The 23,617-nt window shown below is 40.8% G+C and overlaps 1 protein-coding gene across 18 annotated transcripts in view; it reads right to left on the bottom strand.

The window, feature by feature from the left end:
- MAP4K4 (mitogen-activated protein kinase kinase kinase kinase 4) overlaps nt 1-23,617 on the bottom strand; it is a 183,596-nt gene that overhangs the window by 93,403 nt on the left and 66,576 nt on the right. For all 18 annotated transcript variants that reach the window (XM_012641953.1, XM_012641950.1, XM_012641965.1 and 15 more), the window contains exon 3: nt 5,998-6,054. In XM_012641953.1, the coding sequence (XP_012497407.1) occupies nt 5,998-6,054 (57 nt within the window). The remainder of the gene's footprint in view (nt 1-5,997; nt 6,055-23,617) is intronic.

A 23,617-nucleotide genomic window follows, 5' to 3' on the forward strand; every position in this document is an offset into this window, starting at 1 on the left:
CTGTTCTGACTGATCTGCTAAAGACAAACTTTACAAAGGAAAAAACTGGTCAAGATCCATCTATTCTTTAAAGTACAGATCAAATCAGCTCGCTCAGTAAGCTTACCGCCTACTTAGAACCTGATTTTTGAAACTGTTAACACTTTTACAAGTACAGTAAGTTGGGAATTAAAGATCTGGGTTCTAATCCCTGCAGTGCCTAACTAGCAATGTACTCCTGGAACAAGAAGCATCAGTGTCTCTGAGCTGAAATTCTTTACTCATAGATAGGAGAGGGCGGCCTCTTTCCTAAAGTTCCATTAAAGCAGGGGGTTTCAAACTTGAGGGTGCATCAGAATCCCCTGGAGGGCTCCACTCCAGAGTTTCTGGAGCAATCTAGGCTGGAACCTGAGACTTCACATTTCTAACAAGTTCCCTAGTGCTTGCTGCCACTGCTGGTCCAACAACTACATTTTGAGAATCCACTGCTTTAACACCATCCTATGTCAGAATGGCCCAGAACAAGGACTAAATGTTGAAAAGGTCACTGGATGGGCCAGAAAACAAGACTGGATGTAGCTCCCCCACTCCCTGGTGATGAACTATAGTGAAATATCATTCCAAAGCGCACTATTTCATCCCCATTTGACATAATAAACATCACATATTAAGTTTGCCTCTGTTCTTTCTGCATTAACCCAAGAGATTGTTTAGCCTCACTTTGCCCAAAGTGACATCAAACACAGACGTGGGCAATGAAGCTGTGTAACACTTGGGTATAAGGTGGTCTGTCATCTAGATGATCTAGCCCAAGCTTTTCAAAACTGTTTTTCAAAATGCATACCTCTTATACAGTTGTGACTTTTGAACTATGTAAATGGTTTACGAATTCAAAAATTACATTAAATCAGGAGAAAAGGCAAACCCAATAATCGAATCTAAATAGAAACTGAACCTAGCTACATGAATTGATAAATCATACAGAGAAAAGAATTATTTCAAGTAATTTCTGAACACAGCATTCCTTAAATCCCTAACAGATATATTTTAAGGACAAAAAGAACTTTAGAGAACTCTTAAACTTCACTCCATGTCTATTCTAAGTAGTAACATTATTTTGTGATTCTGAAACGATTTCATATTCTTTAAAAGATAAAGCAAATAAGCAAATGTATTGTTTTATTAGGAACCAAGATTTTTAGTCTAAGGGAAAAGATAAATATAAATATATAAGATAGAAGAAATTAAGGAAAAACTCTGAAATTTTGAAAAATTCTATATCCTAGCTCTCTACTGAAAGGACCTGGAAGCAATAATACCTCAGTATCGGTGTGCACAATCAGCCTCCAGATACTGGTCTCTAAATACATTTCCCGCTAAACAGAACTAAGACTCCTCAGAGGAGGGGATTAATTCCATGTTCTGGCAGGTGAGTTTCAAATATCTACTTGTGCGAGAAAACAAGTACTCAGAAACTACGAGGGGCATGTCAAAGGATATGGACTCCACTGGGGACCCACTAGGATCATGTCAAAGGCTCTCAATGACAAATTTGGTACAATATGATTATATAGTAATTATAATAACTGTAATTGATAGAAACACACTGAATAAATAAAACCACCATGTCCATAACAATATCTAGAGAAAGAGAAAAGACAAGAAAGGGTAGGAGTAGACAGGAAAGGAAACTCTTCTACAGACTGATGCTGACTTATATAGAAGAAAGACCAAAAATCATCATTTTGCAATAGTAACTAACTCAGGCAAGAATCATCAAGTGAATGTCAAAACCATTAGTTGAAAGCTTGTTGAAGAGAGTACCCTGGAGATTATTTCTGAAGTACAAAGCCAATAATGCACCTTTAAAGTGGAAAACCCTGGCAGTCACCTCTTAGCAATCCAGTGTGGCTTCGCCAATAGTGGGAGGCGATTGGTGAAGTGGGCTTCACCTAGAATTCATGTGTGACCCTGATGTGATGCAATGTGAAGTACCTAATACCACCAATGAGGTGTTCTTGCCAAAAAATAATCTGTATCTAATCAAGCCTCTCAACTTCATTTCTAATTTACAGGAAATATAGGAGAGAGAGAGAGAGGAACAAGTTAAAGCACAACATGAGGAAACTATCAGACAAATCCAGGATGTGGAATAGTTTATGAAACAATTGGCTAGACTCTTCCAAAAGTCAATTTCTTTAAAAAAAAAAAAAAAATAGACGCAGGGAGATACAGAGAAACTTTGCAAGCTTAAAATATGAGTTAAGTGACAAGATAACCAATTATAATACACACACCTGAATTGGATGGACTATGATTTGAAAAAATAGCTATAAAAACATTCTCGGCACAATCAAGGATATCTGTATGTAGACTGAACATCAGGTGAAACTCTGGAATTATTAATGTTCACTGGTGGTATTATGATTATGTAGAACACTGTCCTTATTTTAAGAGAAGCATACTCAAGTATTTACAGGTGAAGTATCATGGTGGTACCTGTAATTACTTTCAACAATAATACACACACAACACACAAACAAAATGTTAACAATTGTTGAATGTAAGAGTAGAAAGTGTTCATTCTTTCAATAGTTCTGAAATATGAACATTTTTATAATGAAAAGTTGAGGAGATATCATTGAAAGGCAAAATAAAATTCTGTAATAGACAAACCTTACTCAAGTTTATGGGCCCAAAGTTGAGAATCACTAGCTAATTCGTCTTTATACTTTCCAGAGTGTTAACTCAATGTACAGGATTAACCCAAAACTGTAAGAAACAAACTCTCAGTCCCTTATATGCATCAGCCTCTTAAGGATAACAGTCTCTTATATATAATACAAGTCTGACATTAATACACAAGGATTGAAATGAAGGGGCTATCAAAACTTCAAACTACTAATTCAAGTATCTGTCAAAACACATCACACGCGCGCGCACACACACACACACACACACACACACACACACACGGACGAGTGCATCTTAAACTGGAGAAATCTGAGTATGCTCTGTGGACTGTACTGATGTCAATACCTAATGGTCTGCCTTGGCTCTAAGTCACACAGGCAGACATAGTGTAATGGTGTAGCAAATCCCCAACTTGCTAGAATTTAACATTGGAGTCCAGGTCAAGTTCTTAGCTTGTAAAAGTGATCATTTGCCTTGCTTTGTTTTGTACACATACTTCAATTATGATATTGTGGTATACTTACGTAAGAATTCATAACTGGGGAAAACATAGGACCTCCCTATACATTTTACACATTTTTCTGCAAATTGCTGTCAATCTACAGTTATTTTAAAGCAAAACAAAAAACACATTCTAGATCTGTTGTCCTAATATTGTCCAATTTGAACATATCCTGAACCTTTTCCTTCCCAAAACCAATCTAAAAGACATGGTTTCCTTCAAAAGAGCTCTTCAAAATCCTAAGAATAGTCAATTCTTAATACTGTTGAAGTCCAAACAAAACATGAAGAGATCTTTTCATCTCTTGCAAATAAATGCCTCCCTTCCAGACCGCATAGTTTCCTCCACAGTCCTCTGTCACCTCACCCCAGAGTGAAATCTGAATTCTCAGTTGGTTTAGTCTTCCAGATTCACATAATCAAGTAAAGCAGGTGAAGTGAGCCCACATTTTCATACTCCCTGCAGCCAGCTCCAGAGCTGGACTGATTCGGGCTGGTAACGGCCAGCAACTCGGGGAGAAGCATAGCCAAGCCATTCCACTTTCCACATCTGCTGCTTCTCTTGCCGTCAGAGCCTGAGGAATAACTAGTAGCCTGGTTACTACTGCCTCTGAATGTCACTGAAGGAGTCAGGACAAGTCTGTGATTTTTCCCAAGAATGAGCATTTGCATCTTTTTGCTCCTGAGATGAAACTGAGTGGAAGAAAGAAACCATGCAGAATCCTGCTCTCATCACGAGAACCCTCTCCAACAGCCCTACCTACTGGAATTGAAAACAGAAGCTTCAACTGCAGAATCTCTCTCACTCAGCCTGTTCCCACTTGCCCCCACACCCCAGCCAGGCCCATGCCTGCAAATGCACAAGAGCCTAGAGGTCCTTGATATGGAGGGGTAGGCAAGGGCACGTTTTCCAGGCTGCCAGCTACACATGGTCCTGTATCCATAATCAACATTTACGCTGGGTCCTGACTGTGCCCCAAGCTGTAGCAGAGGTCACTGCATGAAAATAGCACACAAGAAACATTACTGAGAGGCCAATATGGTAAATGCTCGACTGGGTTTGTATTTTTTTAATACACTCACCATCTGGTTTTCGTTTTACCTGAATATATAGGTTTTGCATTAATTACTATTAAAGGAGTCCTGAAAATACTCACATGATGCATTTGTCCAACATTGCCTGATTTTTCAAGCAAGAAAATACCTTTCACATACTCAACAAAAGTGGAATATAAAAACATTTATTATACATACAGGCATGTATTTTACAGCTATCCTTACAGAGACATGAATGAAAAGAAACATACCAAAGCACCAACAATAGCTATTGTAAGGTGGTGGAAGTACAAGGATTTAACTTTTTCTTTATATTTTCATATGTTTTTCACTTTTTTTAAACAGTGATCAAGTACTGTGTGCATTTACAATCAAAGCCAGGCTTAGATGAAGGACAGCTCTACAGAGATTCCATCAGAGATGTGAAAGGAGCAAACCCTGGCTGGCCACAGTAGCCATGTCCAGTGAGGCAGCACAGGCATCATGGCACTTCAGGGAAAGAAACTGAACGCTCGGTTCATAAAATTCCAAAAGATTACATTTAACATGGTACCTACAAGTCCGCCAGTAAACGAGAAGTGTGTTAATAAATACGCAAAGACTGTGTGCTCTAGCAACTCCATCTCCCAATGCACCACCGGGAAGATGTCCAACCTTGTGAATAGAGACTTCGGTAGGAAGGTGCTGCTGATCACTCCATTCGCAGAGAGCACACTTCATAAATAACTCCACTACTGCATTTGAATTACAATAAGCGAGAATTTGCTGCTCCTTCACCACTCTTTAAAATAATCTTAAAATCTCTCTCGCTCTCTGGATAGCACACCTGAGATCAGTTTAGCCATTATCTCTCTCAATAGACCCCAGATTTGGAGAAATTATGGCTTGATTTAAAGTTATCCCAAATCCCCAAAGCCACTGGTTAACTCTTTTTAGAATCTGTAAAATATGATGTTAAATCCTACTCACAGTTAGGCAAGTTAGAAGCAAGCATAAGCATAAAGTAAAATTTCAGATAAAAATAATTTAAAATAGAATGGATTTAGTTCACTATAATCTATTACTATTTTTTAAAAATTTAAATATGGACTCATGCATACATGTACATGCACAGGCACAGGCACACATACACTTGCTTTTTGTCTAGGTCAAGTTCTCCTTTTTCCCATCTAAAGCTGCACAGTAAATCCTCCTGCGACCATTTCAAGAACTATTTTTTGCTACTAAATTTTGCCAACAATCTGCTCAGCATTCTAGCAGATGTTTCTGTTTTCCAACCTCTGGGAACTTGGCTGGATCTGTTTTCTTCCCCCACGTTAAAAATAAAAGAAATGGCACAAATGTGGCCTAATACCCTAGAGAAGCTTTTCCCCACTCCACACCCCTCAATCTCCCTATTCATGTGACCTCCATGATCCCTTTTCAAATTTTTTCTTTTCCATTAGAGAAGATGTTTCCAATTATGGTCCATTATGTTGCCAAGGATGACATCACTCGTGTGTGTGTGTGTGTGTGTGTGTGTGTGTGTGTGTGTGTGTTTAAATGCTACTGCCTCTTAGTTATTGGAGACTATCTGCAACAATTTAAGCCAACTACTCTGCTGGACCTATGAACTCACAATGCCACAGGAGGGCAATTTGTTCAAATGATCAGATTCTCCAAACAGAATAATACTCTACATTATTGGGAGAGAGGAGGTAAGAATCCTTGTCTTCTATCTAACAATTTCTACCTATTTCTTTAAAAACATGTGTGACCCAACCTTACCTCAGTGACATCCATAACTTTGATGGCCGCCAACTGACCCGTTTTAACATGACGGCCCTGAAAAACAGAGAAAAGGAAGATCAATCAGCACCAGTGTTTTGCACAATCATTAGAACAAAATGGTTGAAGTTGCCAACAAATCATATCTTATACTTTTATTAACCAAAAGCAATGATGAAATAGTCCTGGGCTCTCCAACAGAATAATACAGCTTGTAATATCAATGAATCACACTTAATAAACAAGACAATTAGTGGAACAAATGAGTTTTGATAAAGCATCATCAATTCCTTCTTTCTTTCACAGGTTTAATTTACGTATCATTATCTCCAAGCAACTTAAAGTTTTCTTCTACATAACAGGTTTACCATCCTTTCCTTAACATTCCGCGTGAAAAAAATGACCCAAAAAAAATCCCTCTAGATATTTTATTGTCAAAAATGAGTAACAGTAATTTTTCCCTAGTGTACTCCCAATACCCATTACTGGATTTCATGAGCATTACACTGAGAATCTTCTCTGAAGTTTTCTTGCAGTTCTACTGTAGGGAGGTTGGAGAATAATCACCCAGAACAAAGGAAGGGTATAAAGAGATTGCAGGAAGGAAGGAGATAGCTTTCTTACAGCTATATTATAATTCCTGACCAAGAATCTAAAACTTTGCAACCCATTTATATTATGAGGTATTTCAGACACACTTAGTAACATTCTCCTTTCACCCAGATGAGGAGTGTCGGGTTTAATTATAGTCAGTCTTGTTCCTCTCTACTCTTTGCTGGTCATTTCTCAAGCCAGTAACAGAGAGAACCCAGACATCCTGAGAATCTTGAGCATGGTCTTCGTAAAGATTTTGTGGGAAATGGTCCTTCTGCAACCAATGTGAAATAGAAAGAACATCCCTATATTTTCCAAGAGCCTGTTTCTCTTGCAGCCTCATGATTTAAAGAGTTGTGAACTTTAAAACTTCGAAACTGAGGAAGAGCGTTTGTGCAGGAAACTCAGCTTACAACTTGGACAAAGCAACTCCATGAAAATGACACTGTATCATAACTATTACACTCAGTAACTGTGACCTAGCCAGGTCGCAGCTTGGTGTGGTCAGGCTCCTGTCTGTAAAAGTGAGGTAATACTGGTGCCCACTTCACTGGATTGTTGTGTACAAACACTGAGATGCAAAGAACAGTGTGTGGCACATGGTCAGTGCCAAGCACAACCTTGGAACCTTATTTCCCAAAATTGCTGATAGTATCAGGCAGCTCCTATGACTGTAAAAACAATCATGAAACCAAATTATGATTTTCTTGAATCTAAGAACAAAAAGTAGAACTTAAGAGCACATAGTATTAAATAATCCTCTGCTACGCCTCAGGCAAGATACACTTGATATCATTCCTGAGCACCTAATCAGGGTCCAAACCTGCTACTCTCCCTGCAGTGGGTTTATTTTTAAATTACTAAAGCCTATTTCTTGCTGACAGAAACCAAGTGACAGGAGAAAATGGCACACAAGTTTGTCCTGGCTTTTCCTCTTTTCAAGAGAGTAAGTGTTTAATACGTGTGTTGGGAATGTGTTGGGTAGAATGTGGGGGAGGGGAAGCCTTCTGAGTATCTAATATGGTAACACCTAAGATCCCTACACATCAAGAAAATCCATCAGTCAGTGAAAAAGCCTCTCCAGATGTTCACATGGTAGTATCACACTTTTTTCTTTTTTTTTTCCTCTAAACAAGCCTTAACATAAATAAAGCCATAAGGAGCAACTAGAAAAAGCTCTGTGCTTCCCTCTAGGCCTGAACTCAAAACCGCAAGTGTGTGTTCTCAAGACTTAGCAATTTGACAGTGGCATAAAAGCTGAGATGTGTAAATTCACTCAGCATTTGCTTTATATAGAACATGAGCTTCCCTTACAAAGGGAATACAGAATCAGGACCTAATAACTAATCAATGATTTTTGTGACAGATGCCAGGCCATGCAAAGGCATTAGTCTTCATTAACATATACTAGGTCTCCAAGTTAGGTCCATTTTAAATTAAATTTAAATCAGGAATGTGTCTAAGAATTCTACCTCCCTCGTTTCTAAGAAACAAGACGATGTACTAGAAAAAATGAATCTGTGCTTCAGGCAACCTTGGACTCTCATTCCCCCCTCTACATCCCATCACTATATTCCTTGCAAAAGTTGCTTAACTTCTAGGAGCTTCCTAAGATTGCTCTAGGGCCCAATGTGTCCAGGTTCCTTGCGCCTGTTTCAGGTAAGGCAGGCTGTAGATAAAATACAAAGAATACATAAGACCCTGGCCATTGTGCCTAGCACACAGTGGGCACTCAGCTTAGCTTCTTTCTCATTCCAGCCCACCACAGGCCCACACTGATTCCCTGCCCCTTTCTCCCTAATTCAGATTGCAACTACCTCAAACCTAGTCAATTCAGGTCCATTGCTCATTTTCGAAAGGCCTGGCCAATATGAGAGGAGGGAGTGGGGTGATAAAATAATGTACTTCTTTATTTAAAAAAAAAAAAAAGAAGCAAAGCTCTAAATTTTAAACTAATAGAAGTACAATCTATCTGCTGAGATGGAACACCTTTGTGTAAAGGAATAAAATGGCCAGTAAAAATAGTCTCAGGAGAAAAACTGAAGCTGAGACTCAATGTTAATACTGAATGTTAATATGCACATAATTGTGCTAAGGAGGCCACACCAAGAGTTTTTTAAAAAGATAAAAATTTGTCTTGCCCAAGGGAGGAATATACCAACTCTCCTCTCAGGGTGGGCTACAAGCTTAAGTCTGCAAAAGCTGGGTGCCCCCACTCATGAGGGAGGCCCTTACCACCTTTCTCATGGCATCCCTTTAGCTATAACATACAGCACTCCTTCATACTGACTATGGGGTATTCAGAGAAAATGAAAATGTACATAATTATAAATAGACTGCATTGTGCTAGGAAATTAAGGATACGAAAAAGGCATTACTCACTGATGTTTCTATGAGGCTATACATCTATTACATCATCCAACTTTGACCTCTGTAATATCTTGTACAGCCTGCTTACTGCAGATGAACAATACGACCACACTCCTTCACCTGACTGTGGATCAATGGATCACTCTGGACCCACCTGATGCTGGATCACTGAAACATCTAACTTTTGCACGGAGAGATTTTGAACTAAGTATTAACAAGGTCTTTCTTTCCCTTGTATCATCCATCTTAAAGTACACCAGTAAATGACTTGGTGAGCATTAAATATACATGTCTAGTATCCATCTATGAACTTTACTCTCTTGTCCTATTGTCTACATTTCTTGGACATAGTGTCATGGTTACAAAATGCCAGATGGCAGAGATTAAAAGTTCATAGCTTACTTTATTTACATGGCACCATGTAAACATTAATGCATTTATAAGACAATCAATGACAAAAAGTTCCCAAATACTATTCACATCTATTTTCTCAATAGATCCTGAAAGACCCTATGAGAGCAACCAGTGTAGTAGGTCATTAACATATTCTACAGATGAGAAACTTTAAACTCTATTATTATCTGCCCATGGTACAATGGCAACAGGATCCCCTTTCCACCATGATATAAACTGCAAGAGAGGGACTGCCTGTTTCTATCAAACTGTCAAATTCCTGCTATTAAAATGTTTTGTTTTTAAAGAAACAGCTTTAATTATTTCCCCTCTATGCTTTCAATGGGTTAGCAGACATAGTAAGATTTATAATTAAAATTTTTACTCCAATTCACATCATTTAATGCAAAGTTTGATTGGCTCACACTAACCAGAATCATCCCCTTTGGCAGAGCAACTTTTATAGCTTTGGGTTCCTTTAAAGTCTGTAAATTTAGAAAAATGCATGCTTTTTTTTTTTAAGAAGAAAATTCAAACTATTCTTGGCAGAAGTCCAAGATAAGGAAAATGGCCTAACTTCCAACTTTCATGTTTCCCCCTGCACTTGCAAATATGCTATTTATAGCACTTTCCAAGAAAAATCCTGCCACATGATTTTAAAATGCAGGGCACTGTGGCAGCCAGTCTGTCTGCCTCTAATAAGTCTGTCCCTGGCCCAGAGAGGAGCCTAAATACAGAAGGGATAGCATTCAAGGGAGGCTTTTAAATCCCAAGAGAAAACGACAGGAAATGTGTTCCTATCTTCCTAAATTTTCAACTATCACCAAGTACTAGGTAACTAACTCACGTTGCATAATTTTTATCTAAACCTCAATAACTCCATTAAAGTACATTTAATGATTAAATATTCTCATTGACAGGGAAATTCTGGTGGTCTCGTTCATATTAAGGGGAAACTTGGGAGAGGTACAAATAAATCCAAGAAATGAAAGAGCCCCTAACTTAAGGCTCTAATCATAAAGAAATGGACCAATGCCATCTACTCCATTAAAAAGTTTTACTACTCATCCCCCAACCTTCCCTCACACCCTAATACAGAAGTCCACTGCAACTCAACAGCACTTTTTTCTGTTCATAGTGTTTTCTCCTTAAATCTCCCTTTTTCACAGAATCATAAAATTTTGGTACTCATTTGACCTGAAAGAGAATGGATAGAATAGTAGAGAGGGAAATTCTATCAAGTTTATGACACTATCTAAGGTAAGTAAATACACAACTTAGGAATGACAAATGTCCTTTTCCCCCAACATCCTGGAGGGGCGCACACTTAGCTGAACTCCAGCAAGCATGCCCCTGTGACACCTAGACAGCATTACAGTCCTGGAGATGGGGCTGTAAGAACAGGATCCAGACACCACGCTGGCCCCACTCTTGAGACATTTAGTGAACAAGCATTTTATATGCATTATCATTCATTCTCCACAAAACCCAACCTAAGTATCATTATCCTCATTTTATAGATGGAGAAACTAAAGCTTAGAGACAGTTAGGTTAACCAGCTCATGACTCACAACCAGACTTGTTCCCTATACCAGGTTGTAGACTTTAAAACAGAAATGATCATGGATACCCTATTTAACCAACTTATATAGGAACTGCCACGTATACTATTCTACAACATAAATATTTTAATTGATTATAATCATACGTGGCAATACAGTAACCAATCATAAAAACTTATTTTCAACCCCTGGCCTTTTCCCTCCTATGACAAAGGAAAGAATATCCTGTAGGAATTCCTTGGAGAGCATGAAGGCATGCACGTGTGAGCACATTCACAAGCCACTCAGCCACACAGGCTTTCTGAAACTGACGATGAGCTTCTGTTTGCTCCTGCCTTTATCTCATCATAAAATTTTTTGAATAAATACTGGAAATCAAAATGGTTTTCTTTCTGCTGACTTTAATCTGAAACAAAAACTTCAAAGACTAATTACCTGAAATTGGCTTTACATATGCTGAATAGCAAAGCCTATTAATGCAAATCTCAGTAAGCTGAAGATTGACTACTTTTAATCAGTGCCCAGGATATGCCTATACTGCTGAAGACACAGCACCTGCCTTCAGGAAGCTTATACTTTAGAGAGGTGTTTAAACATACTCGGACACATACACACACAAAAGGAGGGCATTACAGAGAAACACTATACTTTGTAGTAAAAGCACTTAGGAAACAGGACAGTGTGAAACCCAATTACTCTGCTCTGACGGACGTGCCAAAAGAGTTATTAAAGGCTAGTGATGTGGACCCCCGTGGAGGCTGAAGCTGAGCCTTTGAGGATTGCCTAGAAGGCCTTGAAGATCATCAAAGGATAGGACATGGATCCCTCAAGATGTGAGCTGCAAATAATTCTTTCCAAATCCCAGAAGGAAACAGGCATGCAGGTAGCACAGGCCAGGAGAAAAAGGGAGAATGCAACGATATACTGAGGACTAGAAGCCATGTCACAAAACCACATCACCTCTTTGCAGACATACAACGAGAGGAACATGTCAGACAATGCACCAGAAAGATGCCAGTCTCTTCACTAAGTTGGAAGAGGGGATTCCATGGTGGTGTGATGTGTGCCTAATGCAGAGCAGGAAAGATCTGGCTGTTTCTCATTCCCATCCAACTGGAAAGCTTTGTTTCTTGGTATTTACTCCTTTGAATTTTAGTGGTGTTTTGATGATTTGGGGGGGTAATATTTTGGATTTAAGAGGTTTATTGGGGTAGTGGTATTAAGTTTTTCTATTAAGCGGTTCACATTCAGTAACAAAAATCATTGACTTTCACCAGTGATGTGCTGACATGCTAACTTCCAGGCTCTATCCCAGACACAATATGAGAACTACGTAAGTGGGGTATAAGAATCTATGATTTTCTAAACAAATGCTAGTGATTTGTTATGCACTCTGAAGCCTGGGAATCCCTTCTTCAAGACTGTATGCAAAGGCCAAAACTCCAGTTCTCTTCTCCCTTTCAGCTACATAGTATTTATTACAATTATAAATTCAACTTACTGTCTTAGCTGGGGGTTTCGGTAGATGAAGGTTAGATTTGCAACGAGTAAACTCTAACAAATGTCAATTATACTTTTCAGAAAAACACATAACTTATGTTTTGAAATGTTCAGGAGCTCAAAGGACAGACAAGCCTAGCTCAACAAAATAGGTGATTTTTACAGATAAGGAAGTAATCCCAGAGAGCTAGGACACCCACCTAATAGCTAAATCAAACCTGTTTTGGCAATTCCCCAGAATGTCTCATCTATGCCATTCTTAGTTCAACTTGAGAATTCCAATCTACTTCCCTTTTCAAGTTTCCTTATTTTTATCAGCAAACATGTAATCTACGTGACTATTAGGTGAACGGCATGAGTTCAGCACTGGGCAATGCACTGACCATTCTTTCTAATGTTCTATATCCATCCACTCCAAAGGCAAAGACCAGCTTAACTAGTTCTGCAATATAAACCCCAAAACCACAGGCCTCACTCGTGAGTCCTCTTTTCCAGGAAGCGTCTGCGAAAAATCCATAGTCACCAAAAGTCCATAGTCACCAATGCAGGAGGGTGTATTACCCAGACAGCTCTCCAGGAGCCATCTAAGATAAGGAACTATGTAATTAACTTGGGAGAGAGACAGCTCAGAGCATTTCAGGAAACATCTCAGTCTTCTACTAAACATCTCCCTACACAGAGCAGGAATAAGGCAACATGAGCCCACTGATCCGTGTGCTCTCATCCCATACCTCCAAAGCCCCAACTAAGTATGAGGTGAGCGGGCTTGTATTTCTGTACATTTCATCCTTGTAACTACTACTTCTTATTACAATCAACATATGCTTATCTACTTCTCCCTACCTTCCCTGATCAGGGCTGTGGATGAGCAAGTAGACAAAGAAAGCACAGGAATATGTCAGCGTTATGACATCATTCAGGACTTTCAATTTAATAAGACAGTACTTCTATTCCCTAAAGAGCTTAAAATTAAAAGACTCAATATAGAATTATGCCTTCTTTAGGTCAAAGCTACCTTATCTGGAACAATACTCCCTTTAAAGAAAATTATACTTCAATTGCAGAGAACGTGTGTATTTCTACTAAGAATGAAACAGTCAAAACAGACACTATGATAAGACTACCTAATGGCACCACCCACTCTCCAATCAATGAGTCATTTTGCATAGCGCAGTTAGAAGATAACTTAAAATAAATTATGCACCACATCTTTTTTCTTTAAGGGGCCAATCTGGATGGAAATCTTTCTAAACCTTGAATTCTTGAGTACATTAAAGATATTTTTCTTAATGGCTCAGGGAAATCATTATGAACACCAATTACTATCCAGTCCTTGCAATTAAGTGACAGCCTCCGGGAATATTACGTCAGGCAGTAATATTCTGACTCCTACAAAGAAAGGGCCCAGTCATCTGAGCTCTGCATGCTTGTTCAGTCATTTACAGCTGTGTTCTAGAACAGATTGGTGGGAAGGAGGACTAGCCAGGCAGCAAGTGACGTTCCAGTCAGACGAGCTATCACTGTAGCAAAAAATCACCTCTATATTAGAAAAGTGGAGACAATTTGAATAAACACATAATGAAGGGTGCAAGAGAAGAAATCCTGCCATGACAGTTTATGAGTAATTCCTTCAAAAGCAGTGTTATGGTTTGACTGTGTCCCCCAAAGTTAATGTGTTGGAAACTTGATTCCCAATGCAACGGTGTTAGAAGGTGGAACCCTAATGAGAGGTGATCAGGCCATGAGGGTGGAGTAAATGGATTAAAGCCACTATCACCAAGTGATGCCTTCCACCATGTATGACACATCGAGAAGGCCTGCACCGGACTACCAGTGGCCAGCCCCTCAATCTTGGGCTTCTCAGTCTCCAGAATCGTGAGCCAATAAATCTCTGTTCATTATAAATTACCCAGTCTGTGGTATTCTATTATAGCAGCATAAAATGGATTAAGACCAAGGGGGAGGGGAGATTTGGCTTGGCAGTGGGCCAGGTGGGAAGAAAGGACAGCTGCTTTTTAAAGATACCTGGTGAAGCTGCATTATAAAGGCCAGTGCCCTTTCCAAGGCAGGCAACAGCCCTGCAGTCTGGACTACAACATCAAGTATAAGGAACTCTGTTTCAAGAGGGAGAGCAACAGATTAAAAAGCACCAGTAGTAAAGGATCCAGAAAATACAAGGAAGGACAGAGGATTAGCACACCCATTCTTTCATCAATAGTGAAAGAAAGGGCCCTGGTTAGTCTTCGTAACAAAGCATATAACCAATGGAGATTTCAGATTCTGCAAGCAGGTATCACTAACATTTGTTACATATGTGCAGCTGCACTTTCTTCCACTCACTTAAAAAACCCAACTGACTTCAAATTCAACAATTTTAGTTTAAAAGAGCACAAAAAACTTCCAATTCTTTACTATTAGGCAAACTTATGTATAAAGTTGTTCTTGTATTTTAGCCACTAAAAGGTAATACATTTGACATTCGACAGCTAAGTAATTAGTCAATCTGGTAATGCTAAACCTGAAATCAGTCATATGATTCTGTCAAGACACATTAAGAATAAATACTATACTCTTTAAGGTAATTTAATTCAATATTGGATTAAAAATAACTAAGCAATGGGAAGAGAACGTCTCCTGGGTAGTAATCTACTGGATCGGGCCTCCTGACTGACCAGTTGGGGAACCCAGGTTATACCACAGAAATAACAGACACACACTAAAGCAGTGGTCCCCAATCTTTCTGGCACCAGGGACTGGATTCATGGAAGACAGTTTTTCCACAGACCAGGATGGGGGTGGGGGGAATGGTTTCGGGACGATTCAAGTGCATTGCACTTACTGTGCAGTCAAACCTCTCTGCTAATAATAATCTATATTTGCAGCCGCTCCCCAGCACTAGCATCACTGCCTCAGCTCCACCCTCAGATCATCAGGAATTAGATTCTCATACGGAGCGTGCAACCTAGATCCCAGTTTACAGTAGGGTTCGAGCTCTCATGAGACTCTAATGCCTTGGCTGATCCAACAGGAGTTGGATCTGATGAAGAGATGCGAGCGATGGGAGCAGCTATAAATACAGATGAAGCTTGGCTCCCTCACCTGCCGCTCACTTCTGGCTGTGTGGCCCAGTTCCTAACAGGCCACAGAGGGTACTGGTCTGAGGGCCCAGCAGTTGGAGACCACAGCACTAAACTACACCAACCACCATGAAGCTAGAACAGAGTACTGGAACCCAAGAGTCCTATGATTCCATATGATACTAGAAGGCATCATACACAATATAATTGAGTGAATTTTAATAAAAAGCTTATTATAATGGCTAACCATTTATCCAGAAGACAAAACATGGAATTCTGTGGGCCCCCTGCCCTCAGCCCCAAAAAGCATCTCTGTTTCTCCCTGTGACTTCATAGTGTGCTCAAATTTTTAGAATTATATCCACAGTGTAATTTCAATACTGAAATATCACTTCAAGCATCACTAAAGCAGTCAAACCGAACTCTTCTCATTGACTCAGAGAAAAAAGTTGAAAGCTTGAGATACAAATCAAAAGCCAAGAGATTAAGTGATGAAAAGGATTCTGATTCCATTCTGGGCTGCTGACCCGCCCATGGTCCATTCCTACTGACCAGCAACCCAACCTCCAATTAAGGTTTCTAAACTATTCCTTACTTCTTCTCAGCACATCAAGAAGCTGATTCCAAAAAAAACACTGCCTTTGAACCTGAATATATTTACACTACTCATATAAAGTCAAACTGTAAGCAGCTTTGTGTCTCCCTGAACTATTTCTCTACACAACCATAATCTGGTTTCTGAACCTAAACTACTTCTGTTGTTGTGCTGTAGGTGATAACACAGTTTAGAGGACATAATCCTTCCCTGCGTGTGGACTGTGAGGGCAGTATTTGTTTTCCTTCTGGTATTTAAAGTCTGTAAACAACTCAATTTTCCTGTGATATTCATAAGGTATTTCATTAATAGCTCATAACTCCATTGTTCCTCTTTAAAAAAAAAAAAAAAAAGAGGTAAAAAAGAAAACCCACCTTTAGAGTCTCCCTTTGAGGTTCCATTTGACAGTGAACCTTACCAGAAATCACGCACCCATGCCATCAACTCAAGTTTTCAAAGTCAGAGAACCTTCAAGCAAACTCATACTATGTCCATCTAAAATTTAACTTGGTAAAAATGAAAAGAAGAAAATTGATGTCTTAGGAATATTTCCATAGAAAATAGGGAGATAGGGAGAGCTCTTGACTCAGAGTTTGAAACAGAAAATTTTGTTAAAAACCACGATCTACTACAAGGAACCATATTATAAAAACATGACAAGACTAAAAGAACAGGCAAAACTAAAAACTAAAAGACAGGAAAAGTGAAATTGTGATGAAATTTTTGCTTTCCTTTATTTTTCAGTCCTCTCTCTCCTCCCCTCCTCCTCCTTCCTATCAATAATAAATCTCCTCTCCCACCACACAAAGGGGCAATAAAGAACCACTCACTGTGGTTTCATTTTTTCAACAAATTATTTTTAACAAATATGTACTTATGTATTGGGCCTGGCACATAAAAGTGTACAATACTTTAATACATCATATAGGAAATCCTTGCAACAACCTTACAAGGAAGAAAACCATCCCTATTTTACAGAAAGGAAGCGGAGGCTCCATGGGATTAGAAAACTCGCCCAAGGTCACACAGCTAGTAAGAAGGGCAAGGTGGAATCCTGACTCAGGTGTGTCTGGCTTGAAAGCTCTAGGTAAATAATCACTGATTTGAATCAGCACTTTTCCATATAGGCCATACTGATTTAAAGCCGAAGTTCTGCATCCCAGAATCCATTCTCATCCCACTCAGGAATTGACAACAGCCTGCAGGTACCTGGGAAGTAAAAAGCATCTGTGGGCAGTCAGGGGTATGTCCCTCTGTACAACTGTTTCTGCCCTTCCCTGCATGCCGCTGAGGCAGAGGGAAGGTTCCAGTGGGCTATTTTCTGAAGGCCCTCTCCCCTTGAATTCTCTTAACTCTGCCTCCACTTTTCGGGTCAACCTGACTTGTTCCACAGCCTTGAGTACCCAAGGGCACCCAGAGCACCTCGAAAAGCCTGCCAAGGAATCGCCCTGCCTGCTACCCCACAAAACACCCCTAAGAGCATTGTCAGAGTCTAGGCAAAGCCTGGGCTATCAACATAAAGAGAACAACTACGAAAATGATATAAGGAAGAAAGAACTAAGATTTCACAATCTTAGTGCCTGGGGATCAAAAGGATGCCCCAATATTGTGCTGGCTGCACAAATCAGGGAGAAGTGAATGTGAGCACTCGCAAATCTATGGAATTGCCTATTCAGCTCTTTCAACACACTTTACTTGGTATGGCAGCAGAAACACCCAGTACCACTCCCTTCTTTCCTCGGATTCAGAGCTCTGCCTGTGGTTCCCCCCAAACCCACCTACTCCCTTCATCAACCCCTTGATGAGACAAAGCCTGACTTGCTGCTCCAGGGAAGTCACTCTCTTTAACCTACAGCCCCAAGCATCCAAAATTACCCTACAGAATTGTAGGTAGAAAGAAAACACTGAATTGAAACTCTTCCAGCCACAAGTACACCAAAATTTGCTTTCCTGAGAAGCCACTATATTAAAAGTAAAAAGAAATTTTGATCATCTGAGTCAACTGTTCTGCCACTAAGCAGATTTATGACTTTGAGCAAGTCTCTTACTTTCTTGGAAGTATGGCCATCTCACTATAAAATGTGCGTGCTTCTGAGGTCTACTCCCCAGGCCAACATTTTGATTTACCAGGCACTGGTCTAGACACTAGGATACAACCGTCAACAAAGAAGGCAAAATCTGTTCTCATTCTTGAAGGGGGACACAAACAAAATCAAGTGAATATATGTTCTGCTTTTACGAATACATTCTGATGGTTAAAAGAAAGATGCGGGCCGGGTGCGGCGGCTCACGCCTGTAATCCTAGCACTCTGGGAGGCCGAGGCAGGCGGATTGTTTGAGCTCAGGAGTTCGAGACCAGCCTGAGCAAGAGTGAGACCCCGTCTCTACTAAAAATAATTTAAAAAAAATAGCCGGGCATGATAGTGCATGCCTGTAGTCCCAGCTACTCAGGAGGCTGAGGCAGAAGGATTGCTTGAGCCCAAGAGTTTGAGGTTGCTGTGAGCTAGGCTGACGCCACGGCACTCACTCTAGCCCGGGCAACAAAGCGAGACTCTGTCTCAAAAAAAAAAAAAAGAAAGAAAGAAAGAAAGATGTGGCAGGCGGCGGGGGGCAGGGAGGACAGGGGGAGCCACAGGGAAAACTCCCACAGGGAACAGAGGAAAGAGGAAAGAATGGGTGGAGAGGTTGCCATTTACCCTGGGTGGTCAGGGAGGCCTCTCTGATACCCTGTCATTTGACCAGAGAGCAGATCGAGGTGATGAATGACGCCCTGCCCACTCGCCCTCCAGGACCTCGTGAGCCAGAATCAATCTACACACAAAAACTTGCACAGGCACTGACGGTGGCCTGCACTAGCTCCACTACCTCTGCTGCCTACAGGCAACATGGTGGTTCCGTTCAAGCTTCAAAAACAGTAACACGTTCCACTTCCTCTTGTCAAAAGCAGACACGGCGCCCAAGAGACACCCACTGCAGTGTGCCACTACAAAAACAGGTGCTACATAACACACATCAAAAGCAGGGACCCTCTCCCAGCCATTCCCAACACTGGCTACTTCCTAGCGTAAAGCTCAAGCTTGGGTTATAGAGAAAAGGCTAGGAGAGGCAAAACCAGAGGCTCTGGCATAAAAAAGCCAAAAGGTTTCTCCATTCACTGCCTGACTACACATCTTCTCTTTTCTTTAGTAGTCACTTTTCAAGCAAAACTCAAACTCAAGGTTAAAGTCTGAGGCCTACATTGGCAGAGCCTGGCTATGATTTTCTAATTAAGCACAGAAAGCAAAGTCTCCCTTCTTTCTGTAAGCACAACAGAGAAAGAAAAAAATATATTTTTTAATTTAAAAACAAAACCCTAAATTTATGGTGTACATCACTGCATACTATTATTTGGTATGTGGCTGATTGGGCTATGAGGTTTACAAAATTCAATTGTTGAATAATATTAACAAAAGCCAATTAACAGAGCCACAGTAAAAATAGCCTCTGTGTGTCGTCTTGTTATGGCTGCATTTCTGCCATTTCAAATTACCCTGGCATCTTATTAAGGCACTTCCTGGGAGTTCTACAGCCAGAAACCACTCCCTAGATGCTAAGAGCAGGGTTCTTCCCTCTGGTAATTCATTGACTAAATTGGACACCCTGTTTCCCATAGCATTTTATTGGGGGCGGGGGGAGTTGCTTTTTGTCTTTTTCAAAAAGTAAACATTCCAAAAATTAGGAAGTTGCACATTTTAAAAACCCAGATTTCTAGTTTCTCTTGAAAAACAGATACGTCACAGCTGAATCTATAGGCTAGGCTGGAGGAGCTCTCCAGCGTCCCCACAGGCCTCCCCACTTGGAATACCCACATGCACACTTGCAAGGCATGGGTCCAGTGTTCTTGACTGGAGAACAGCAGCGGTTCTTCAACCCTGGCTGACAAGCCATCGCTGGGAGAGATTTTTGTTGCTGTTGCTGGGTGTTTTTTGTTTTATTTTTAATTAAATATGCTTGTGCCTTACCCAGATGCACTGGATCAAAATCCCTAGGAGTGGGGCCTGAGAATCTATAATCAACCCCTAAATACTTCGGAATAATTTGTATGGCCTGATGAGCAATGTATGTATGTACCACCAAAATCCACACTCTCAATAAAAAATTAAAAGCCCTCCAAAATACCACCACCCTGGATCCCATGTTATAATAAGTTAAGCATCATACTGCAGCTAATTAATTGCATGGTTATCTCCTAGATATGCGAAAACAAACAGGTGTGGCCTTGACAGCATGGGAGAAGCCCAAGTAGCAGGTGCCACATAACACTCCAACAAAAAACACTGACTTCCAGTAAGCAAAAAGCACCCTGCCTCGTTTCCCCCTTCAACTGGGGCAACTGTATTAATTTATCATCCAAACAGCACACTGGAGAGTGAGTGGGACTCTAACAATAAATATCCCAGAATATCCCAGGACAGCAGGTGTGAACCAGGACCGCCTAGGGCAAACAGGAGCAGCATGGTCAACCCCCCTTTACCGGGCTTCAAGAATTTTTCATTTTTAAAAAAAACAAAACAGATGTTGAATCACTAATTATTGAATTCTAAGTTCTCACTCTCAGCCCTAGCCCAGGGCCTGCACACAGCAGGCCCTCAATAAATGGTTTTTCAATGATTAATCGAGAGGCCAATGGGTGCTTGTATGACAAATCTATTCTGTACTTTGTAAACACAGACCTTTACAAGTAATCTCAGATAGGAGATACAACCTCTACCTCACAGGTGACCTCTCTTTCTCCAAGGCTTCCCAGCAAGTCCACCAACCATAGCAACCTCAACAGGCCATCCACGAATAAACATGGTAAGATACAAATTCTTCACAGGAAGTACAATCAAATGGAGGAGGCCAAACATGACCCAAGAAATTCACTGACTCATCAGCCTCTGGGGTAGAATGTATCTTCTCTCCAGGGCCAGACACCCCATGTTGTCCCTCATGGATATAGGCTATTTACCCCCAGGAACTCATCCTTCTAAACTGTACCAATAATGGCCCCTGCAAAGCCACTCAACAACAATATGCAGGAAGCCCAAAGGGTTAAGACTGATGGGAGAAGTCCTGAAATACTGCTACAGACCCATGAATGCCTAATCATCACTCAGCCCTTAAAAAAAAAAAAGACAGGAAACCCTAGTTTTTCATTAGAATGATAAGCAAAATGGGAGTGTGATAAAACAAGCAAGGAAACCTAGACGGAGAAGCCTCAAGCCTGGCTGAAAGTGAACCCCAGGCCTCTGGAGAAGTCCTTCCTGGGTCTTCCCAAAGCACCCTACCTAGGAGGAGCGCAAGTCTCTTCAGCACTGAGACAATCCTTCAAAACTAGAACAAAAGGAATCACGAGTGGGGGGCTGTCCTGTATTCTAACTGTGGTTACACAAATCTATACATGTGCTAAAACTCTACAGACTTGTACATCACAAGAAAGCTAAAGTCAATCGTACTCTATGATAATTTTTTTTTTTTTGACATAGGGTCTCACTTTTTTGCCCAGGCTGGAGTGCAATGGCATGATCATAGCTCATGGCAACCTCCAACTCCTGGGCTCAAGGGATCCTCCTGCCTTGGCCTCCTGAGTAGCTGGGAATACAGATGCATACCACCACATCCACCTGAGTTTTCTTTCTTTATTTCTTTTTTTTTTTTTTTTGAGACAGGGTCTCACTCTGTTGTCCAGGCTAGAGTGCAGTGGCGTTATCATAGCTCACTGCAACCTCAAACTCTTGGGCTCGAGCAATCCTCCTGCATCAGCCTCCCAAGTAGCTGGGACTACAGGTGCATGCCACCACACCCAGCTAATTTTTCTATGTTTTATAGAGATATGGGGTCTCATTCCTGCTCAGACTGGCATAGAACTCCTGACCTCAAGGGATCCTCCCACCTCAGCCTCCCAAAGTGCTAAGATTACAGGCATGAGCCACTGCTCCTGGCCTAATTTTTCTGTATCTTGTAGAGACAGGGTCTTGCTATGTTGCTCAGGCTGAGCTCAAACTCCTGGCCTCAAGTGATCCTCCCGCTTTGGCCTCCCAAAGTGCTAGGGATTACAGGCATGAGCCATAGCACTCAGCTGATAATTTTTTAATAAAACAAAAAACTAAAGAGAGGCAGCAAGGATTCAAAACCCAAGACACCTCTGAGCCTTTGGCCTCTTTTCCTGTTTGCTCAATGAGGGGCCCCCTCAGACAGACACATCCGCTTAGGGATTTTGCTTTGTTGGCATTGTCTTTTGTCCGTCACCCTTGCTGCCCTCCCTTTTCCTATTCTTGTCACACTGTCATACAAGAAAGTTGATTCAGAGTCTTGAGTTGGGAAAATATCAAAGCCAGGACAGATATAATTCCTGCCCCCAGTGCAACAATCAAGGAGGAAGTGCCGAGGGTCCATTAGAACACAGAGAAGCACAAGAAAGGGGGTCTTGGAGTCAGCTGCATTTACAAAGCACTACTCTACACCAACATGTAGGTGTTCTCCACTTTCTGAAATCCCAACGCAGAGACCAACCTTGTCAACCCACATAAATCAAGGCAGAGTAACTCACATAAAAGTGGTGAGCGGCATGGGCTCGCACCCAGAGGTGGTGAACAACACTGCTAACTTCCTGAGCTCACTTCCCTCACGTGTACCTATATCTCGGAGAAGATGAGAACTGAGGTCCCCTTGTGTGTAAAGTCTAGCACAATGCCTGGCACATGGCAAGATAAAGAAATGTTAGTTATTAAGACTGCATATGCAATTCTTTATATTATATCAAACTGATGGAACACTTTGGAACATGAATGCCAAAAAGGACTTTATTAAGTTTTGATTTACACACTAGTTTTCCCATCTAGCACTGAAAGTGAATGAAGCACACATTTATTCGAGACTAAGTGGAAAACCGAGAAAACCGAGCACCAACTTTTCTTTCTCACACTTTCTTGGGTGGAGACACAAAATAATCTCATTCAGGTCTTTGGAAAGGGACTCACAACAGTTCACAATTCAAAAAGAACAATTTGTGTAGAGACAAAGATTTCTATAGCTATGCCTTTTTTCAATCTGTAGGTATGTTCCTAAGCTACTGCTTACATCAAAGAACTTTCTGCAGCATTCATTGAAGTTCCCCAAGTTTAGAGAAATTTTATTGAATATCCTTTTTCATGTGAGTCAACTACAACTTCAGATGCGGAGTTTATTTAAAATGGGGGACACTTTACTATAAGCCCTGGGAAGACAATTTGCCCTTCCAGGAAATAAAAAACAAGAAATTTATTTATGAATGATTTTCAGATGGTTGAGATGCTGAGTACAAATCTGCAGGCCACCAATCCTCTCCACCAGAGGCCATGCCCAAGGAGACCAACGACAACAATGTTTATTTGGGCAATGTCCTTTCAACACACATTGAGCCAGAAGAGTTTTGAACACGAGCAGAGCAATCACATAGTACAGGGACAGCAGGGCTTGCTAGAGACCCGGACTTGCCACGCTAAGGGAGACGTGAGAAGCCCACAGAG

Source organism: Propithecus coquereli, unplaced genomic scaffold (genome assembly GCF_000956105.1).
Source record: "Propithecus coquereli isolate 6110/MARCELLA unplaced genomic scaffold, Pcoq_1.0 Scaffold171, whole genome shotgun sequence".
NCBI classification, from domain to species: domain Eukaryota; kingdom Metazoa; phylum Chordata; class Mammalia; order Primates; family Indriidae; genus Propithecus; species Propithecus coquereli.